Genomic DNA, 21,010 nt, shown 5'->3' with positions numbered 1-21,010 from the left:
TGTAAATGTGCTGCGGAGATGAATGCATGTTTTTCCGTATGATACCTCTGGCCAGTCATCAGCAAAGCCACTGTCTGGGTACTACACAATCTTCCCGTGAAGGATTACAATAAATAACCTAAACCTGATATGTGATTGTTTTAACCTGTAATAGCCGCAGTAAATCTCCCTTTGTCTAAATATATATACATACACATACACACAATCACGCACAATCACGCACATAACTGTCCAATGGTAACAACATAGTAATGGCGTGCGTGTTTTGTTCCGGGAAGCAATGTCACATAAATCGGTCATATTTATTAAAGGGTATTACCCTGTTGGTGCTGCATCAATTTGATACTGAAAAGGAGAAATATCTAATGGATATTTAGATCACGGGTCTCAAAAATACTGTATACATCTAGCTTTTATGTGTAAACGAAAAGTGGTGACTTAGAAAATAGACTAAAGACCAAAAGTGTTCATATGCATTCAATTTCTGAAGCCTCCTTTAGACGGATAGCAAATCTTTCAATGCATTGAGGACAGGAAACCCTTGACTGAAATGGAAACACTGACAACCCCCCCACCCTGTATCCCCATATCCCCTCAAAGGCTGTGCAGCACATCAAACTCCTCACGAGTCGTTTGCATATTTCATGTGCTGGATCTCGGGTGTAACCCTATCAAGGCACAATGGTATGCCTTTGCCGTCATCCCCTCTTCTGAGAAATGAAGTTGTGGCATTTTTTTTGTTTTTCAGTAGAAAAAAACCCAAAAAATCTCAACTCAAATGCCCTCTCATGTATTATCTGACTTTCTCTGCTAAAGTTGCACTTTTTGGTGGATGTGAATGCTCGTCCAGGCCTGTAGAGTCCGGTTCCATAGTACCCTAAAGAATACGGAATGCGGGCTCAATGCTTTTATGGATGTTTCTCTCTGAAGGCATTTTAATGAACCTCACACACACAAACACATCGACAAGCAGCACATTTGGAGAGGATACAGTGCACTGTCAGGCCCTTACAGTGTTGAGTGGGTGGGGTGGGTTGGAACTGAGTTCTATGTTCTTTAAAGGTCTACAAGTAACAGTGTGAAGTGATATTATATATAAAAAACAAACAAAATAAATATATAACAATGATTTTATGAATAATAAAATAATGAAAAGGACCAGCTAAAATTACACAGGTTGTATGGCTACTTACTGACCATGAGGCCATACCATGCATTACAAACATAAAGTTTAAGAGTTTGATTCTGCTGCTATGTTGTGTAAAAAAAGTATAAAGATTTAAAAAATTGGCCAAAACTGGCACTTTTAGGAATTTAAATACCTGAAATGATGGTGTCATTGACCTCAGATTTGGAAAGCTGATAATGAGATTGGTTGGGTATGAATCTTGAGAGGACAGCATCCACTAAAAGAGGTTTTAATGCTTGTGGACAAGCCCCACCCCCTCAAAAAGAAAAATGATTTCTTGTGATGTGACTGAAATCAACAAAAATGAACGAAAAAAAAAAAAAAGCAGGGAGCTGGTCACACGAGAATCTAAATTGCCACAGCACCTTAATTTGAGCTCTCCTTTGAGAGCACATCCTTCATTCCACAAATAAAATAAAATAGCTTTAGTTCCTTAAAATACATTTTTTATTTGTGCATTTACATGGATTAGCGATACATCTAAAAGCAACTCTGTTAGATAACCATTTATATAGTTTTCACAGGTCAGAGATAGGCTTGGCTCATACTCGCATGCCAAAGCTGTTTTTTTTTTTTTTTAACAAACAAAAAATGGAAGGGAGGCATTAGTCAAAACAAGGTGCAAATGTCTGGAGAGAAGAAAGCCACACACATTCATCTGAGAGCGCTTCGGGCTTGTAATTGGTTAATGAAAGCACAGTGAAGCTCAGTAAACTAATTCTCAAAAGATGAGGATACAAAAGGAAAGAAAAGGAAAAGTAGTTTTTTCCTGACAGAAAATGGCATGACAACAGACAAATTGGGAGCTGGAACTGGGTGTCACCCGGAGGGTGTTTTTTTTACAGTACGAGCTAGACAGGCTCTCCCCACTACGCTCCTTCGAACTCGCACCCTTGTCCACTGGTCTTTTTGACTCCCCCCCCCTCCCCCTACTCGCCCCCAGGCCCTGCCCACCTGGAGGTCACATGCCATTTACACTGCTTCGACAGCACCTCTCCCTTTGTATCAAAGCGCAAAGCGAGTGGTTCACATTGCGAGCTGGGATGTCCAGTCCTCACCACCCCCTGATCAAACGACAAGCCACTTTCCACATTTCAGATTTCACTCAAAGTACAATAGCTCTGACTCTGGACAACCTTCAGCTTATTTGAGCCATCAAAACCACATTGTACTGCAAAAAAAAAAAAAAAGTTTGAAATGAGGCAAATCAGAGTTGCTGTTTTATTTGAAACGTGTTCAAAAGGACAAAAATGTATGTGCACGTGTGTGTGTGTGTGTGTGTGTGTGTAAAGGGGGGGGGGGTCACAGGCAAAACAAGCAACAATGTGACCTCTGGTGACTGATTCCACGACAGGTCTGCAGGTAACCTTTCAGCCCACCTCATTAAGAATATGGGTGAGAGTGTGACTGGCCATAAACCCGGTGCACAGTGTACTTCCTGGCACCTGCTCATGCAGGAAGATCTACCATCAACCCTTGTCTCAGCGGTCACACCACAGGAAAATATATGGCTTCAATACCCAACACACCAAACAACAAATATATGCCAAAAATCACTGCTCCTGTTCCAATGGCCCATTTTATTTTTCAAAAGATATATATTTTTGTGGGGGGGGGGGGGAGGGGGAACCAACATTTTAATAATATGTATTGAGCTTACAAATATATATTTGAAAGAATGACACAAACATTATCCTTTGTCTGAAACACTTTCCAAAAACCCTAACCTGTATGCTGCACGCCGATGTACCCTCTGATCTTCCCAAAACCTTCGAAACTTGTCCCTTTTTCCTCCAGTACTTCTTCATCTGGTGAAACCTCCAAACAACTGCATGTGACTTGTTATATACCAAAATAAAAGTGCAGCACAGTAAAATAAAAATATATATAATTAAAAAAATCTATAATCACTTAATCCAGTTTTTTATATATCTTCTTTATATATTTTTTAGTAATCTGAGCTACAATGCCTTTATAACAATGCTATATAATTTGAAGAAAAAAAAACAACAAAAAACAGGCATTTCTAATTGTCAGCGGTATAAATTTAGATTCTTGCAAAACATGCGCAAAATCTGTGTTGTTTGTAAAAGTATAAGAAATGAGTACAAAACTGATTGGACTAATACCAGATTTGAGTTACATACAAAAAAAGGTTTGCTTTATGAGATGAGTCCTTGTTGTCTTTTAAAATCTAAATGCGATTAAAAGTAATAATGTAAAATGAGATTAAAATTCACTAAAACGTGATGCTTTCTTTTCGTTTGGCAAAAAAAAAAAAAAAAAGAGTAGAAAGGCTCCAGATACAACGCTACACAGGCTGAGAAGAAAATGAGTCAGTGCAGAGTTACTAGCTTTTCTCTGAACGTAATACAGGCGGTCTCATAGACGCCACCTGTAAAGACCCGATAAGTTTAGACCCATTCAATCTAGGGGGGGAACCCTGTTATTTGTTTTCATAAGCAGTTTTCCAGTGTGGCTGTCACATCTCTCTCTGCGTGCCATTCCAACTGTGCTTCGCTGAGGATCATGTGACCAGGACATGAGTGGAGGCAGACAAGAAACAATAAAACAACAAAACAAAAAAAATGACATGGTTTTTATTAAGAGGGCTGAGACTTCTTTAAGGTAGCGAGAATGCCTGGGAAAAAAAGTACTGTGCAGTGAATGTATAATTGTATATACATAATGCACTTCATGTATATTCTAATTAAAATCAAATATGAAAAGGGCTGTAGGGGGTGGGGTTTTAAAAAGCAAGGATGATGTCATAATTTGTGATGAGCCCTTAATGGAAGAGATTGGAACTTGGGAGAGTCAGGTTACTGGGACTGATTTCAGCGCACCAATTCAAGTTCCTCCCCAAACACCCTATGCCCACACCCCTGAATTGAGAGTTGATAACTCACGTGACCAATCGAATATACATTATTTTTCTTCCCCGAATGCCGTGTCATTTTTAACAGAATCATTTCATAAAAAAAAATAAAATAAAATAAAAAAACTGAAATAAAAACGACCCAACAAAAACATACAAAACAAAACAAAAAAGCCCTAGAGGATCAGCTCTTCCTCCCTCTTTCTCTCTCTAGGTCTCGGCCTTTTCCTTCTTCTTGTTCTTCTTCAGGAAGGAGGGGGTGCGGAACTTCTTCTTCTTCTTGCTAGGGGATTTGGAGGGGGAGCTCTCGGGGGTCAGGGCCTCCTCGATCTTCTCGCCGCCCTTGACAGTGATCTCCACGCTCTCCACGCTGGTGGTCAGCTGGCTCACACGCTTGCTCAGATCGTCCTCGGCCTCGTGCGAGTCGTCCTTCCCGTTCAGCATGACCGTGTGGTTCTCTGTGGTAGACAGGAGCAGTGCGTCAGTGTCCCCAGAACCTGCCGCGTGCACGTTACGGTTCACTCAACCGCTGAGGCTGGGTCCTACATCAACCTGACCGCTACATGACAGCAAAGTCAGTCAAACACAGTCCCTTTCTGATTTGTGTATTATAATGTTCAATGTATTCCTGTTTGCTAAACTTGTGTGTATAAGCATCTAAACATATACAGTACAAGGAATTTTTGAGGGAGAGGAGAGGGTTAAGCCCTACACAGCAACAGATTTACAGCGAAATTAAATATTTGCATCAAGTTTAATAATACATAAAAATTGTTTATCGCTATTTACGATCATAATCATTAGAACAATCGAAGGCTAACAAATTCGATTAGGAGAGAATGCAACAAAATGCGCGTGGCATTTAGCACTGCAATAATATTTCAACAAACTGCAACAAAGTCAAGCACGGCATGAGCCGTGGAACAAAGAAAATGTATGAGGGTGGCGAGGAAACCTGGGCCAAACAGAAACAAATACGCCCTTTTAAGAAAAGAAGAAAAATAGAAGATTTTTTTTTTCAGTCTCTCTCTATCCTCACTCTCCTCCTGTTCCCGCTCCATTTCTCCTGCGTTCCTCCCTCCCTTTCTCTGGTCTCCGATCCCTTTTCACACTCAATATTTCCATCTCCTCCCTCATTTCTGATATCCGAATCCAACAGCTGAACAACGTTTTTTGCACGGCAGTTTTCCTGATTTTAACCAGTTAATACTTAGTTAGCCACAGGCTGGGCTAGCCACCGGTAATGACAGGCAATGGCCAGAAAGCTGGATAACTCCACACAAAGGTCGGCAGGTGCATATCCGGGGAACAGGATATGATATTTTAGATTCTAATGATTACATAGCTGCTATATTTTTAAATGCATGCAAACTAAAAAAAACCCACTTCAAACAGTACATTTTAGATTTTTAAAAATTATTATTTTTAATTTCCACCATTACAATTTTTTGCCTTGCGCACCCCCTAGAGGCAGTCCGCGCACCCCCACATTGGGAAACCTGGTAGTACACAAAGTGACGACCCACATTTAAATATTCAGATATTTTCCCCACATGAAAAACAACCAAACTTTTGGGGCACAGTTCTGAAGTAATCCTGCTATAATCTACAATAATCCCAATAATCCTAAATTTGCCTTCAATACCTTTTGACCAAAAAAGGGTTGGGAAAAGAGGGGAGATTTTGGTAGAACCTTGTCATGCATTTTGTTTCTTTATACAAACAACAAACCTGTGTTCATTCAAAACCAGAAAGCACGCATCTGACTGGTCAAAACAGCCAAAACGAAAGTAAGGGTATTATTAAACTGTCTCCTACACAACCACTATACACTTACCATATACTACAAGTAAAGAAGCAATAACTTGGCTCCAGGTTTCAAATAAACACATAAAAAAGCCTCAGACTAAAGTGTAGTCTTACTAAGTCAATGTCTGTTCTGCAGTATATTGTGTATTACTCGTTGAAAGAGCTAAAATGTCTCTTAAACAATCGGCCAATTTGTTTGCTTTTCATCAGACTGTAGACCGCCTGAACGGCAAGCGCTTCTTCTGATGAGACAATCTGGGGCGCTCACACAACAAGGCGCCACCCTGACAAATGTGCCTTTGGCAGTGATGTAACCCCCCCGCCCCACAAGACAGGATACAGCAAGCGCCATGGTTACCGTATGTAGAGCACAAGTGTCCCCGCCTCTAACTCAGAAAGTTGCTCACATTGACGCGTAAGCCATCTCAAGTGCCGCCGTGCCATCGAGAGGCCACGAAAGAGTTGCGCAACAACTGACCCCTTCTGACCTGGAAAAAAAGCCTGCTTGATCAACAGTACTGATTTTATCCCAAATCCCGTAATAGCGAGACGGGAAGCTGCATTCATGGGTGGATGAAAGAACACGGACAGACCGGGGATCAAACGGCCCCCGATCTTGACCGTGTTTACTGCAAACATCTCCGTAATCGCAGGAGGACAATTGGGTGGTGGGAGAGAAGTGGCTGTCCTGAATATGGTTTATCAGCGATGCTGCGCGAACACCTGGCTTCCTGGTTTCACAGTAATGCAAACACTCTGGATTGCCATTTAATCTCCCGGTTAAACAGGTAATGCTCCATGAAGAGTATTTGTTTCCACACCAAACAAAAAAGCCCAAAAAGAAATTTGGTTATTCCCAGCACTGGAGTGAGACCAAACTGCATGTGGACATTTACTGCTCAACACAGCAGTCGAGGTTTACTTATAGTTTAGTTTAGCTGTGGTGCAGTAATACTGTTAACAGAAAGACACACATACATTCACACACATCATCAGAGAGGAACAGAAGCAGAACAAAAATTAGTATTTCCATTCAAAAGTAGGATGCATTCTCTCTCACACTCTCTCTCTCTCCGATACCTTCTTTCGCCGGAGTTATCTGTGGAGACTGAGTTTGTGACTGAGACTGAGAGAGAGCAGAACCGTCATCGGATGTTAGCTCGTGCTCAGCATCTGCAGGGGTGGGGGGAGGGGGGAGAGTTTAGTGTCCAAAGACAGGTGTTAGAAAGCCGTGCACAGGCGGTCGTGTCACACTGCATCTGGAGGGAAAGATGCATTCGTCAGTCGGCCGTACCTGCAGCGGGACGCTAGGAGCACAAATATGATGTCAACACGATGCAAAGGTTAACACTGGCCTTAATAATATCTCTCTACAGTTAGTATGTCACTATCTAGATTTGTGTGAATACATAAAGTTCATCTGAATGAAGTAGGGGCTCATCCATTCAATGGCCTGCTGGATAAGGTATGGATTAGAAATGTGTGTGTGTGTGTGTGTGTCCATGTCCTCTCTATAACCTTAGCATGCATCCAAACAGCTGTGTGCACACTGAGAAACCTAAGCCTTGACTGCCGATTTGTTACAGCACATCTCAATACATTATTAAGCAAGCTTTGATCAAATCTAGGACAATCATGTTACAACAGTCCCGGATGTTAGAAGTGTAACCGTTGCAGCCATATCCCACACATATCTTCCCTTCAAAAAAAAAAAAAAACATTGAACATTCCTTGAGCAATCTATACTTAATACTGTTTTATAAGGCAAAGCAAACATGTCACTGTTAACGGCAAGTAAGGCATGCATCATACATTCTGAAAATATCAGATGTGTGGTTATGTGGAAACCTGTCTATTTCGGCAAAAGATTTGTTTGGCTCCTCTTGAGAGTTGAGTACAGAATGTGAGATGTTGTGTGTGTGTGTGTGTCTCTGCGGTCTCTTATGTCCTCAGAGATCACGGTGGTCTAATCCTGTACACAGGTAATGCACATTGAAACGGCCCCTTTGATGTATTGCTATCCACACTGCATTGATTGTCCTCTGAAAGGCACCCCTCCTCCCTCCCTGTAATATGATCAACATTGACTGGCTATTGCGGGGCTAACACATGTGCACTGAGGACACCAGAGGCCTGGTCTCTACACTTCAAGAGCAGAGATATGTCAACAACTACCAAAATGAGATTGGACCACGTCTGCCGGAGCCACGTGCGGACTTATTGTTAAGGTGCATGCAGAATGGGTGTCAATTTAAAAACAATCCAGAGTATTTACAAATACCCCTATAAGAGCCATATTCTTGGCTGGGAATAAATCACATCATGTTGTCTTTATACAAACAGCTACAAAGCAACACTTATTTCGAATGAAATGTATGTGTTAAATTGTAACAAATAAAGAGGTCATATATTGACTTTGTAAGAGAATGATCCTAGCTTTCTGTTAACCTTCCTCTTTGGAACTCTGCATCTCAGTGCTGGGCTTTCAGTCTGGGCCAAATCCTGACCTTGTATCATTGCTGACCTTAAACTCACTGAATTTTCAGTCCTCTGAATCTGAGGAAGGTCAGGTCTCACTCACCGGTCTCTCTGGACTCTGACCGGTGAGTGAGAGCTGGGCCTGGGTTTTTCGGGGCGGGTCTTACCCTCGATGCCGAGCTGCCGGCGCTCCACGGCCCTCCTGTATTCCTCCAGCTCTTTCTCGGACAGCTGACTGAAGGGGTTTGGAGGCAGGGGACCCATCTGCTCCTCGTCAGGAACCACGAAGGGCTGTGGATGGCCTGGCAGCATTAGCGTGGTGCGCGGCATGCTACCGCGCATGAGGTCACACGCTCGCGCACACAAACACACACACACGCACACACACGCACACACACACACGCACACACACACACACACACACACACACACACACACACACGCACACACACACACGCACAGGAATGCACATACACACCTATACAACCAACAACCTCACACAGACATGCACACACACACCCATATGAAAAACACGAACACGATCACAGGCATGCACATACGCAACAATAACACATACACCTACACACAAATGAAGAGATGCAAAAATGCACATGCACACGTGCACACACACACACAGACACTTCACACTGAAAAGAGAGGACCCTGAACCATGGATCTTTAGGTTTGTAACACAAAAGACTGAGTGACAATACTGTCACACTCACACACACACGCACGCACGCACGCACGCACACACACCCCATCTTTGTTAGATGTTAGGCTGAGGGTACACAGTGCATTAAAAAGTAAGGCCTGCACTCTGTTTTTTTATAGAAAAAAGAGCTCTTTACGTGAATCATATAGACCTATTGACCTGACACAAATTGTCTATTACTGAAGGTAAACCCCATCTGTAGTAGGGCTGCAACTAATGACTATTTTGATAGTTGAATAATCCATCGATTATTGAAACGAATAATCGACTATCCGCATTATGAATCACACAATTACTCAATGGCTCTTATTTATCTATCGGCTTTTACATTTAGCTTGAGGTTCTTTTAGGCGTATGTGAAATAACAAACACAATAAAGCTGAGAACTTCATTCAAACATATGTCTTTGAATGAATGGTTACTAGGACTAATTCAGTGAGGGCAGTTGCTTTCTGGGGAGTACAAGTCTGCTTCCTTTGAAGAAGGCCATCCATGGCAGCAATATGAGATCCAACAAACCCATTAATTCGAATGCAATCCACAATGGGCGGGCACGCATAGACACGAGTAATCTTTTGCGATTCATAAAGTATCAAATTCTCCAGTGTTCTCTAAACTTGTGCACTTGGCAGCAACACTATCTCCAGACATAAACATCGCCATGACAACAATGCAATGTTTGAGCAGAGAATTTCTAAACAGTAGATGGACTCTGGTTTAACATTGTAAAGTTAGGTCACATTTGGAATGTGAACAGGATTGTTGTGAATAATAGGTTATTATTTGCTACACTGTATGTTTAACCTCATTAATAATTTATTGATCAAGAGGAAATGTATTTCAAAATAGAAAATTTTACAGTTCATAACATGTAGTAACATAGCTTTTAACATTAATATTAGCTATGCTAGCTAGCTAACTAACTAAACAAGACGAGTCTTCATCATCCAGAGAGCCAACGTGCCACCTCTTCAGATGCTCAAGCATAACTGATGTGCTCCCATGCCAGGCAGGGTCAGGTTTGCAAAAATGTTGCAGTTCACAACCTTCTTGGCAGAGTTAACCCTTTCGCGCGTATGGTCACACCGGTGCGATTAGCCGTTTAGCACATATGCTAAAACCGGTGCAATTAGAAAACTAGATTGGATAAAATTCTAGCTAATTTCAGCTTTGAGGAAACAGCGATTTAATATTAAAATATATAGTACATGCTAACTGAAAACTATGAGAAGCCTAATAATGCATAACGAAAACATAACGAACCATGTAACGTAACATGCGCGCGCTACATACCATAAAAACAAGTTATGTGTGAAAGGGCTAAGAGGGAAATGCTGCCACACTTTTGAGGTCTTTGGTCGGGAAGGTGTTGCCATCTCTATTGTTCACTCCAGTAAAGCAATGTAGCTTAGGCTACATGTCTGAGCATTCCGAGTCAGCACGAAAAACACACGCAATGACGTCACCAACTAATCGACAATTAAATTCGTTAGCAACTAATTTGGCCATTGATTTTAGTCATAGCTAGTCGTCGCTATTAATGATTATTCGTTGCACCCCTAATCTGTAGCAGAAGAGAGTGCAGGCTACTTTTTTAATCATTGTGGCACACACACACACACACACACACACACACACACGCAACACTCCAACTCTTCCTGGTTAAGGTGCGCTGCTAGGTAGTCAAACCAAGCAGAAACTATGGGAAAAAGGAGAAGCCTCACGCTCACTGTGCCCAATGACCCTTGTGAAGGAGAATCTTCACCTTTCCCCCAAAACAGCTTGTGAAATTGTCACCGGTTGAATGTCTAAGGATTGTTTTCCATTTCCATCCTTGTAAATAAGGGAGCTCATTGGTCAATTCCATTCCATAAATGTTTAATTGTTAAGTGATAATTGTCTTCATCTCTGTGAGCCAGCCCACTGCTTAATGAGCCACACCTGCCCAATTAAAAGTAAATTAAACGCAGGTAATAAATTAAATGATTTATTGTTAAATTAATACTTTTCAAATGTTTGCTCTTCCTGTTCTGTTCTTTTGTGGGAAGCTTCTCCACAGCCCTGCATGCACTGAGTGGTGGTAGTGCTGGGGGGCTTTGTACTCTAAAGCAGCTCTCTCCCGTTTCAATCCGCCTCATTAAGATTCAATTAAATTACAGTGGGATCAGAGGACCCTATGGAGGGAACCCCATTAGACAGAGTATGATATGAGCAGAGCGGGTGACACGCCACCGCGAAGGGACACGTCGATATAAAATGTCGATACGGAGGCACGGGCGAAATCAGATTAGCTCGTCTAAGCGATCGGCTGCCCTGCGGCTGCAAAAGCAGATGAAACTCATCCATATGACCAGAGCCGTCCCTGTATAGAACGTGGCAGCCGCGGGTTTCTCACATGTTCCGCGGGCTGTCACTGACCAGGCAGTATAAGGGAAAACAAGGCGCCTGTGTTACCGATTTGATTTTACTTGCTAGACAGCCTTAATGCTTGGCCACAGGCTACCCTTGAACATGTTTTGGTCTGGCTACACTTGAACTGTGGAGTTGGGGGTTCAAATCCTGAATAGGGCCCTGGTGTTACAACTGAAAGCACAGCACTTATACTACATATGTAACGGTATAAATGGGTCATGTGTTAGTATGTAGGCCATGCAAATCACCATACATGAGCAAATACATAATTTACTGAAGACTGTTTATGCCATATTTTCAGAGCTTTTCAGTTTTTGAATTGTTTTCAGTTGCTACTTATTATCTTTCACTTGACACACAGATAAGATAATTTGGCAAGGCTTAAAATAATTATTCTGACATGCAAGACCATCACTTTTTCACTAAAAAAATAAAAAACACTAAAATCCACCAGTATTAAAATTAAACAAAGAAAAAAAAGCACACTGGAAGCACACTGCATTCAAAAACACCATGTTAGCATTACCTTTACGTGGACCTCATCCTTCAGCGAAATTTAGACCGATGCAAATGAAAAATAACACCACTGAACATCTTCATTGTTACACAATGCTTCCTGTCTCTGCTCCTTGTAAATGCAGGCTCCTTTAAAAAGGCCCGTTGGCTCAGAACACTAACGCATAGCCCCACCTAGTGGTGGTAACCAAACACTGTCCTCTCTCAATAGAGAAGGTAAATATGTTTTGTCCTTTTCATAGCTGTATGTTAAACTGTATTTGGATAATTTGATAAATAGGTTAGCGTTTTTGGTTTACCGCCTGATGCCATTAAGGACGTTTCTTTTACCTGATAAATTGATAACACTTACACACACTTCCTTATTGGGTAATGCAGAGTGTTTAAACAATGCTACATTGAATATAGGATGTGAGGTGATAACATTTTTCCTGTCTGCTTGCACGAAAGACAAAGCATGCAGTGGTGCTTCTGAACTCTGTTTCTCCCTGTTGATGTGGTTTTCTCTGCCATGTGAGAGTGCCTGTCCTGGACTACCAGATGAGAGGTGTCTATACAGGAGGTACTCACAGGTCCGGGTTTCTTGTCCACCACGATGCCAGCCAGCAGCTGGGACTGCGGCCCAGCTGTCATCAGGTCGTATCGGTTCTGCTCTCGGATCTGTAAGCAGCGCACAGATTTAGAGAAAAATACCGCCCTCTCTCAACCACCCTAAGCCACAACTAGACCACCCTTCCTGAATGCGACCACAGCGGTGACTCTGCAGCTGGATGGGTCACGACAGGGCTGCTGTGATCTTCCTGTGAAGGAGCACATGTTGTTAACCCTGTTCCATTCTGATATGGGAATGAAGCAGTAGTTCCTTCATCCTTCCAGGAAACAGGGGACCAGAAGATACTGAATAATACGACGAAAAATAACAACCCTCTCTCAACCACTCCAACCTCACTTAACCCAGCCTTCCTGAACAAGACCGCAGTGGTGAACCTGCAGCTGAATGGGTCGTGACAGGGCTGGTGCTTCCTGTGAAAGCACAACCCTGTTCCTTTATGATATGGGAATATATGCTCTTTAAACTTTCCAGGACACAGGCGGCCAAAAAGGACTGAATTATATTTATAAACATGACGGTCTGACAATCCTCCTGGCCTCCTAAGGAACCTTTCCATCTATTAATTTCCATTTGGTATATCACCCTTTGCAATCAGATTGTCACTGTGAACTTGAAATAAATAAATAAAAAACAGGTAAACACCCTAATAATATTAAATGGGAAAAATGGACAATGATTCCTCGACACAATGTAAACAGCAACTGAGAAACTGCTGGATATAAGTCAGAAAGGATATGTTACACATACATACTCTACCTCTACAATTGAAAGTGAACCAACGGCAGAGAGGCAATCAGCGATCACTGATCAAAACAAGCCAGTGATCTATATTAATACATAACCAATCTTTACCACTGTGAGCTACATTCACATTTATCAATATCAACATGTACTGTACATATTCGCTTGTAATCAATATCAATTCTGTCTAAACCGATCCAACTTCCACCACAGTTAACACAGTGATTATTCATGAAAATAATCAATGCTCATCACAACAATCAATACTACCTACAATGATGTATAAAATATCCCAATAACTCATATTCCTTACAATGTTCAGTGTTACTGTCATCAGTACTCATCGCGATATACCTTACAGTGATCGTTACGCCTTGCACTTATTAATTTATTAGTTTGGAGAATTCAACATATCACCTTACTTTTTCACATGAATCGCCAACTGCAGTATTTCCAGAATTTGCACTGATCATACTCTATCAAAACTGAGCAATTTACTATGAGAATCATCAGTGTGATTATCAGGTTACAGGCATTCGCTTGGGAGAAATTGCTAAACTTAAATTACAGAAAAACTCTTAGTGGCACCAAAAATGCCATTATGGTCTTGAGCTAAGGAACACTGACTCATTTTCTTCTTTTTAATTGGGTCAAATCTGGGATTGACTCAACATTTACAGACGGGCACATAAGTAACGTGACCACACATGATGTGCATACGTAACCTTTGGCCAAAACATTCTAAGCCATCTCCACTGACTCCACTGACATAGAGGAGTCATTCCTGTGGTCAAACAATAAGGCTGTTTAGCAAGTGAAATAACGTAGCTAACACAGGTACCTTGTTTCTCTTCTCCAGGACTTCAGTGGGATTTGTGTTCAGAGGAACAAACTGGTTTGGGTCCTCGATCCTAATTGGAGTACCACTGCCATTACTGGCGTCTTCTGACTTCATCCACTGACGGAAAAAAAAAATTTACATTTTGAGAGCATGTAACACCTTAACATTACATTAAGCACAAACTCAAATCATTTGCTTAAATAGGAAGACATTACATCATGCCATGTTTCAGCTGATTACAGTCAATGCAGATGCATTTCTCCACTCTTCCATTAGAGGGCAGTCTGATACAAAAATTCAACAACCGTGACCACCATTGTGAAGTGCTTATTTAAGGCAAAGAGCTAAAATCTCAGACTAAATCCTACATTTGGACAAGTTGACATCGGTCCATTTTTCAACTAATACTGACATCAAATTGGACAAAATCCCAAATCATAAATCAACTGGCAGATTACCAAGAAAAATGAAAAAGTGCACACTAGCTGAGAGGGTACAGACTGATGAAGTAGACTAAAGCTGCTATAAGTAGTATTAAATGAAAAAGAGCTCATCCGTAAAAAGGGAATTCTTAGCAATTTTTAACACTAATAAACAACAATCCAAAACATATTATTAGCTTGCAAGGTTATAGCGTATAACTTATTTTTACACACTAAAGTAATTCTAACCATTCTAGGATAAAAATGACAATTCTAGTGAGTCTTCTCACTATTCTAATGGGCAGCACCAACTGCTTGATGACACACTGTTATCCCAGAATGGAGGGAGACACACATGACTACCACAAAACAGAGAGAGAGACCCAGGGTTATCACAGAATGGAGGGACACCGGGTTATCTCAGAATGGAGAGAGACACACATGACTACCACAAAACAGAGAGAGACGCAGGGTTATCACAGAATGGAGGGACACAGGGTTATCACTGAAAGGAGAGAGACACTTGATTATCACAGAACAGAGAGACGTAGCTATCATAGAACAGCCAGAGATGTCGTTACCACAGAATGGAGAGAGAGACAAGGTTATCTTAGAAAGGGGAGGCATGGTTATCGCACCAGGGAGAGAGACATGGTTATCACAGTAAGGAGAGAGACATGGTTATCACAGTAAGGAGAGAGATGTGGTTATCACAGAATGGAGAGAGACGCAGGGATATCTCAGAATGGACACAGAGTTGTCACAGAACTGCGGAGGACACACGGGATCATCCCAGAATGGACACAGAGTTGTGAGGGTGGTAAGCCGGCAGCAGGGCCCGCTGACGGGTGCTCACCATGGTCTTGGTCCGGGTGTGGCTGTCCTCGGCCTGGCCGGCCCCGGGCACGCTGACACGCATGTAGCTGTTGGGTGAGTTCAGCCACCTGGTCTTCTCGCGCTGCTGCCTCTGTGCCAGGAACTTGAAGGGGAAGCGGGGCACGCCCTCGTCCTCGTCGAACATGAACGCCGTGACCGTGGCCGGGATCTCCACCTCGCTCTTGTGCCGCGGCTTCTCACGGATGATGGGGTGCCTGTAGGCGTAGCCCGTCCTGTAACCCTGGCGACCAAGAAAAAAAGCAGAGCTTCATTTATTACACTACATTTGCTCTTGCCCGCAGCAAATTCCAGGACAACTGTATAAATGGACAACATGTAGAAACTGTAACCCATGCACGTCACTCTGGATAAGAGCGTCTGCTAAATGACATTAATGTAATGTAAGGATAATCTGTGGTCTGAGTGACTGCCCACAGTATGCCCTTGGTTAGTGATCAGCTTCAGAGCGCTGAAAGTAGTAGCTCTGCAACACTGCTTGTGTCTGGTGACACCAGTGTCTGAGAGGATGCCTTACGCCAGTTTTGCCTCAAAGCTGGAGCGACCTGCGTGGTTGCGACTTAAAAGAAAAAGCCACTCAATCCCTGCTGGCGGGCTCTGGCGAGCAGATGCTGAGAGTTTTCTGCTCAATCAACTCCGTATGACTGTGCAGTCGCTGCTCTTAAGACCCCCCCCCCCCCCCCCCCAACCCAGCCGCACTGCTGCTGTCTGGCGATGTGATTTAATCACTGCGGAGTGGGGAGGGACCGACCTTACAGTGGCCACAGCTGTACAACATTCAGGACCTTGTCCTTGTGGCCATCTCACCAGATGGGCTTCAAGAATAAATGGAGGAGTTGTGGGACCCATTCTTCAGTGGGAGAACAGGTAGAGAAGTCTGCTGCTAGCCTTCCCGCCTTGTGCTGGGCTCAGAGGTGACCTCAGAGGGCAGGGGCTGGACCTCATGGGGCCAGGGGAGCTGTGAACTTCCCTTTCCCACTCACTCACTGCACTCTCTGACTCCATTGCTAATCCATTACAGTGCTGGGTTTTACCTGGTTCAAAGAGTGTTCAAGCATATCTAATAGGGGTAACAAACATTACCACTGCTCAACAAAGCTTCCTTTTTCTTTTATTGTTTCAGTAAATGTAAGTCCAAAAATGTTCATGTATGTATGTAGACTTTAGACACACATGCACACGCATTGACACAGACGCAGAGACACACATACACATACAGTCACAGATGCAGACATATAGACACAGTCAGAAACAAAAACATATTTCTAAGACTCTCTTATAGGCAGACAGACACACACAAACATATATTTCTGAGACTAACTGTTGCGCAGGTCACTCACCAGGTTATCTAGCATCCTCATGAGAGACTCAAACTCCAGCTCTCCCACTTTCCACTTGTGCTGGCCTCCCATGTTGACCCCAGCGATGGCCACCCCATGGGTCAGTGGCTTGTACTTCTCCGCATCCAGCACTATTAAGTTGTCCACTCCCCCGGCACAGGAGAATGCGCTCACCTGAAAGCAATTCACACAGGTTACAATTATATCCATTTATACAGCTGGATATTTACTGTTTACTGAGGCAATTCTAAGTACCTTACCCAAGGGTACAACAACAGTGACCCAGTGGGGAATCGAACCAGCAACCTTTTGGTTACAAGTCTTGTTCTTTACCACTGCGCCACACTACTGTTGACTTTTTTTTTTTTTTTTTTAAAGCTGTGGAGCCATTACTGTATGTAATGGGATCAGGACCCAAGGACATTTTTCCACAAGTCAAACATGACGGTTTATTTTTAGCGATTAAATAGGCTTTGCAGCATGGATTATTGTTTGGTTTGTTTGATGGCTGAGATTCAAGCAGGGATTTTGTATGCTTATTACAGGAGGGGCACCGCCCACTTTGATGTAATTTCCTCTGTATTTACAAGCCACAAAATCACTTTCACCCACTTCCACCTAAACGTGATTGGAGACTTGATGTAATTACTAACAATAAAATGGGTTTATTCCAGTATAAAAGCCACAAGCATGACCTGTGAAACAAAGCCACAGTTAAAATCCTGCACACTTCAACACATTTGTATGCTTTACCTGCTGAAGCTAAAGTTTCAATGGCAAAGCCAGAGCTTTAACTACCAAGCGGGTAACTGAGAATCAACACGAAAACAGTCTTATTAAAAGCTGCTACAGAAGAGAGAGATTATTCATGAGCTTCTCATGGCTATACGCTGTACTAAGGCAAAAGCATTTGCCCGTTCCCTAAAGCCGTTAATCAGGGAACTAGCAAACAGATGGGGGAGAGGTAGAAGTGACAAAAGGAGGGAAGATGACCTGTTGCTCTAATGTTGCTGATGGGGTGCTAGGTCACCACACCCTCGAAATGACAAATCATGATCAATCCCACCCCCCCCATCAAAAAGTGTGTTGGTGCCCTACGGAGGCGTGGTGGTGCCCCCTTCCTGCTCTGTTGAGGCGCTGGTGATTGAAAGTCCATGGACTGTGTATCATGGTTTGCAAGGTCTTGTTGACCTGGGCTCTTTGTCGTGTGCCACTCAAACAAAGCAGTATGCTAAAGTGGAGTCTGATAGCTTTGGCTCCGTTCCAGCTGCGGTCAGACTTATCTCAGGCCTTAGTTTTTTCAGTACCATATGTGTTTATATTTCCATTTTTTTCATTTCATTTTTGATTTTGCCATCAAAAATCTCCCACTTCGTCATCTTCTTGGATTACACCCTGCCTTGCTTATTTTCTGTGGTACACTCAGCTTTTGGAACACAAACGCATCTGATTGGCTGACTGAACGATCATCCTATGAGCAGCACCGTCCTATGAAACGTTCCGTGTCCAGGATGTCTCGCTTGAGAGAACACAGAGTTCTGTCTGATACAGCTTTTGGACGGTTTGACTCCCACACACTTGATGTATTTGCTTTCGGTCTGTTGGAACAGATGCTGAGCAGATCACTAGGCCTTTCCCAGCAGACACTTGTGTGTAAAGCACTTTCCCATTGGGAACTGCACAAGCAACATTTTGGAAACATTCAAACAATCAATTTAACTGGAGAGAAAATGATATTTAAACTGAACAGCAGACAAACAGGCACCAATCATAAAGGGGAGACACTTGGCACCAAACTCACAAGGGCAAACCCATGAGAGAAAAGCTTTTTTCTATGCAATAATAATAATAATAATAATAATAACAGAAAAAAAAACAAGACAGTCGCCAGACTGGTTTGCGATACTTAAAACCGAACATGAAAATGGAGACCTCGCGTTGGCCCTTCAACATACACCAACAGCTGCCACGGGTCACACCCTGGGCGTCCAGCAGTCAAAACACACCAGAAAGCTCTCTGTCTATGTCACCTCCCAAATATGTGACAGCTTGATAGTTTCACCTGTCAGAAAATAGACTGGACACGTGGCTGAACACTCTCCAAGCTTGCTGGAGTGCAGGCAAACGCAGGTGCCTTACCTGGATTTCGCAGGCGTACTGGGCATTGTAGATGTAATGAAAGGCCTCTTCTATGGTTTCTCCCAGGGCGACCACTCCGTGGTTCCTCAGCACCAGCAGCTTGAAGACAGGTGTGTGCACAGCCATTAGAAGTGAGAACGGAGTGATGGAAAGGGTGACATCCCGAACTGATCCCGGGGGGGGGGGGGGGAGCAGTACCTTGGCGGACGGGCCCAGGGCCTTCTGGAGCTCGATCCTCTCCTCCTGCTCATCCAGGCTTCCTTGGTAATTGTAGTAGGCAACATCGCCCAGGATGAGGGCCTCTTGGGAGATGGGGAGGATTCCACATTTCATTGATGACACCTGCGGGATTTGTGCACAACAGCTTCAGGGACAGGCCTTGTGGATTTGCATTATGCTCTCGTTCACTGGTCTGGGAGGGTCAGCCTCGTCTGATACTGTTGCTCTTTCAACTTGAATGGATATACTTCCATTCTTTTGTGCTGGAAGTTGCTCTGGATAAGAGCGTCTGCTAAATGAATGTAACATAATGTAATGTAAAATAATAATGAATATCTATGAGATTGTGTAACGCACACCTTCAAGGCTTTGACAGTGTAAATTATAAAAAGAGTGAACAAAGCCAAATACATCAGTGACTGGTTAATTACAAAAATTATAAATATCTATGTATATACGTGCGTGCGTGTATATATGGGCCCCAGCACACAATCACATGCTTTTAAAAATCTTTAGATTAAACTATTTTCTTTGTTAAAGATCCTCTTCGGTGAGGGTGTAGTGAGCGGGCGTAGTGAGTGGGTGTGGTCAGCGCAGTGGCGGCGGGGTCACTCACGGCAGCGGTGGCGGGCGTGTGGATGTGAATGATGCACCGGACATCGGGGCGCATGGAGTAGATGGCGGCGTGGGGACTGAACCCCGAGTGGTCGATCCGCAGGTTGGTGGAGCCCTGGTCCACCACCTCCCCGATGATGTTCACTTTTACCTGCAGGGGCGAGGAGAAGACACATCTTTGTTAGATGTTAGGCAGAGGGTCAACAGTGCAATAGTGAAGTAAGGCCTGTACTCTGTTTTCTTGTAGAAAAGAGAGTGCTTTATGTGGATCACACAGACCTACTGTCTTTTACTGAAAGTAAACCGCTTCTGGAACAGGAGCAGGGCACAGGCTACTACTTTTTTAACCAGTGTGACACACACACATGCACACACACAGGGTTAACAATCTACCCCTTCCTGGTTAAGGTGCGCTGCTGAGTAGTCAAACCAAGGAGAAATGACGCTAAACTTTACTGTTACACCGGCATCCTCCTGTGGTTATCTTCAGATGGAGGAAATTACAGTATTTATTTCTGAACTGGTTGGTGAGGTAATCACATTATCAGTCAATCAGATTTATAACGCCACCCTTTGGAATTGCGTTACTATGCTGTCAAAGGACATTTAACCTTATCTTATTGGTGAAGAAACCAGATTATAAATAAATAAACTTCATGCATGATGAATTAATTGCCGGTACATTATTAGACCATTGGTTGTTGCTCATGCAGTGAGGTCCGGTGCCTTGCTCAATATGAGAATATACTGCATCCGTTCAAGGATGTCATTGGTTCTAACACTGCTAGCTCTGAACAAAGTGGCCACCAATACTTGGAAAATAAAACAAATTTTATATTTCAAATGGTAAACCTTCCTAAATAAAAGACCTTCCAAATACATGGCAGCTTTGAAAAAACCGTCAGCTGAAATCAAGAGTCAGTCCATCTATTGACAAACTGAGGAAACCCTACTCAGGTGCAAATGCATTTGTTTTGTTTGCTTAAACAAAGCATGAGCACATTGAAAATTACTAACCAGACTACAGCCAAAACAACAGGGATCCGATGATCTGATCAATAACGTGCTGTACGTGGCAGGCTCGACTAAACGCCGTCAGAGCAGGACTGTCCTTGACCTTTCAGCGAATCATGGATAATTCTGTCCGGCATCCCGTTCACCCACAGCTGTCGGGATGAGAGGCGATCGA

The 21,010-nt window shown here is 43.0% G+C and overlaps 1 protein-coding gene across 8 annotated transcripts in view; it reads right to left on the bottom strand.

The window, feature by feature from the left end:
* Nucleotides 1-4,251: 4,251 nt before the first annotated feature.
* The window catches only part of add3a (adducin 3 (gamma) a), a 93,017-nt gene continuing 76,258 nt past the window's right edge, over nt 4,252-21,010 (bottom strand). For 5 of the 8 annotated variants that reach the window (XM_036524800.1, XM_036524792.1, XM_036524776.1 and 2 more), the window contains 11 exons: nt 19,823-19,972; nt 19,186-19,329; nt 18,988-19,086; nt 16,849-17,022; nt 15,471-15,731; nt 14,193-14,309; nt 12,568-12,657; nt 12,008-12,025; nt 8,522-8,645; nt 6,957-7,049; nt 4,252-4,525 (listed from right to left, as the gene is read on the bottom strand). In XM_036524800.1, coding sequence (XP_036380693.1) covers nt 4,278-4,525; nt 6,957-7,049; nt 8,522-8,645; nt 12,008-12,025; nt 12,568-12,657; nt 14,193-14,309; nt 15,471-15,731; nt 16,849-17,022; nt 18,988-19,086; nt 19,186-19,329; nt 19,823-19,972 — 1,518 coding nt within the window. In that variant the 3' untranslated portion in view covers nt 4,252-4,277. The remainder of the gene's footprint in view (nt 4,526-6,956; nt 7,050-8,521; nt 8,646-12,007; nt 12,026-12,567; nt 12,658-14,192; nt 14,310-15,470; nt 15,732-16,848; nt 17,023-18,987; nt 19,087-19,185; nt 19,330-19,822; nt 19,973-21,010) is intronic. The other 3 variants (XM_036524824.1, XM_036524815.1, XM_036524834.1) reach the window with 3 other exon arrangements.

The sequence above is a fragment of the Megalops cyprinoides genome, chromosome 1 (genome assembly GCF_013368585.1).
Source record: "Megalops cyprinoides isolate fMegCyp1 chromosome 1, fMegCyp1.pri, whole genome shotgun sequence".
Classification (NCBI taxonomy): domain Eukaryota; kingdom Metazoa; phylum Chordata; class Actinopteri; order Elopiformes; family Megalopidae; genus Megalops; species Megalops cyprinoides.
Note: the sequence above shows the minus strand (reverse complement) of the source record. Positions and strands in the feature narration are given on the sequence as shown.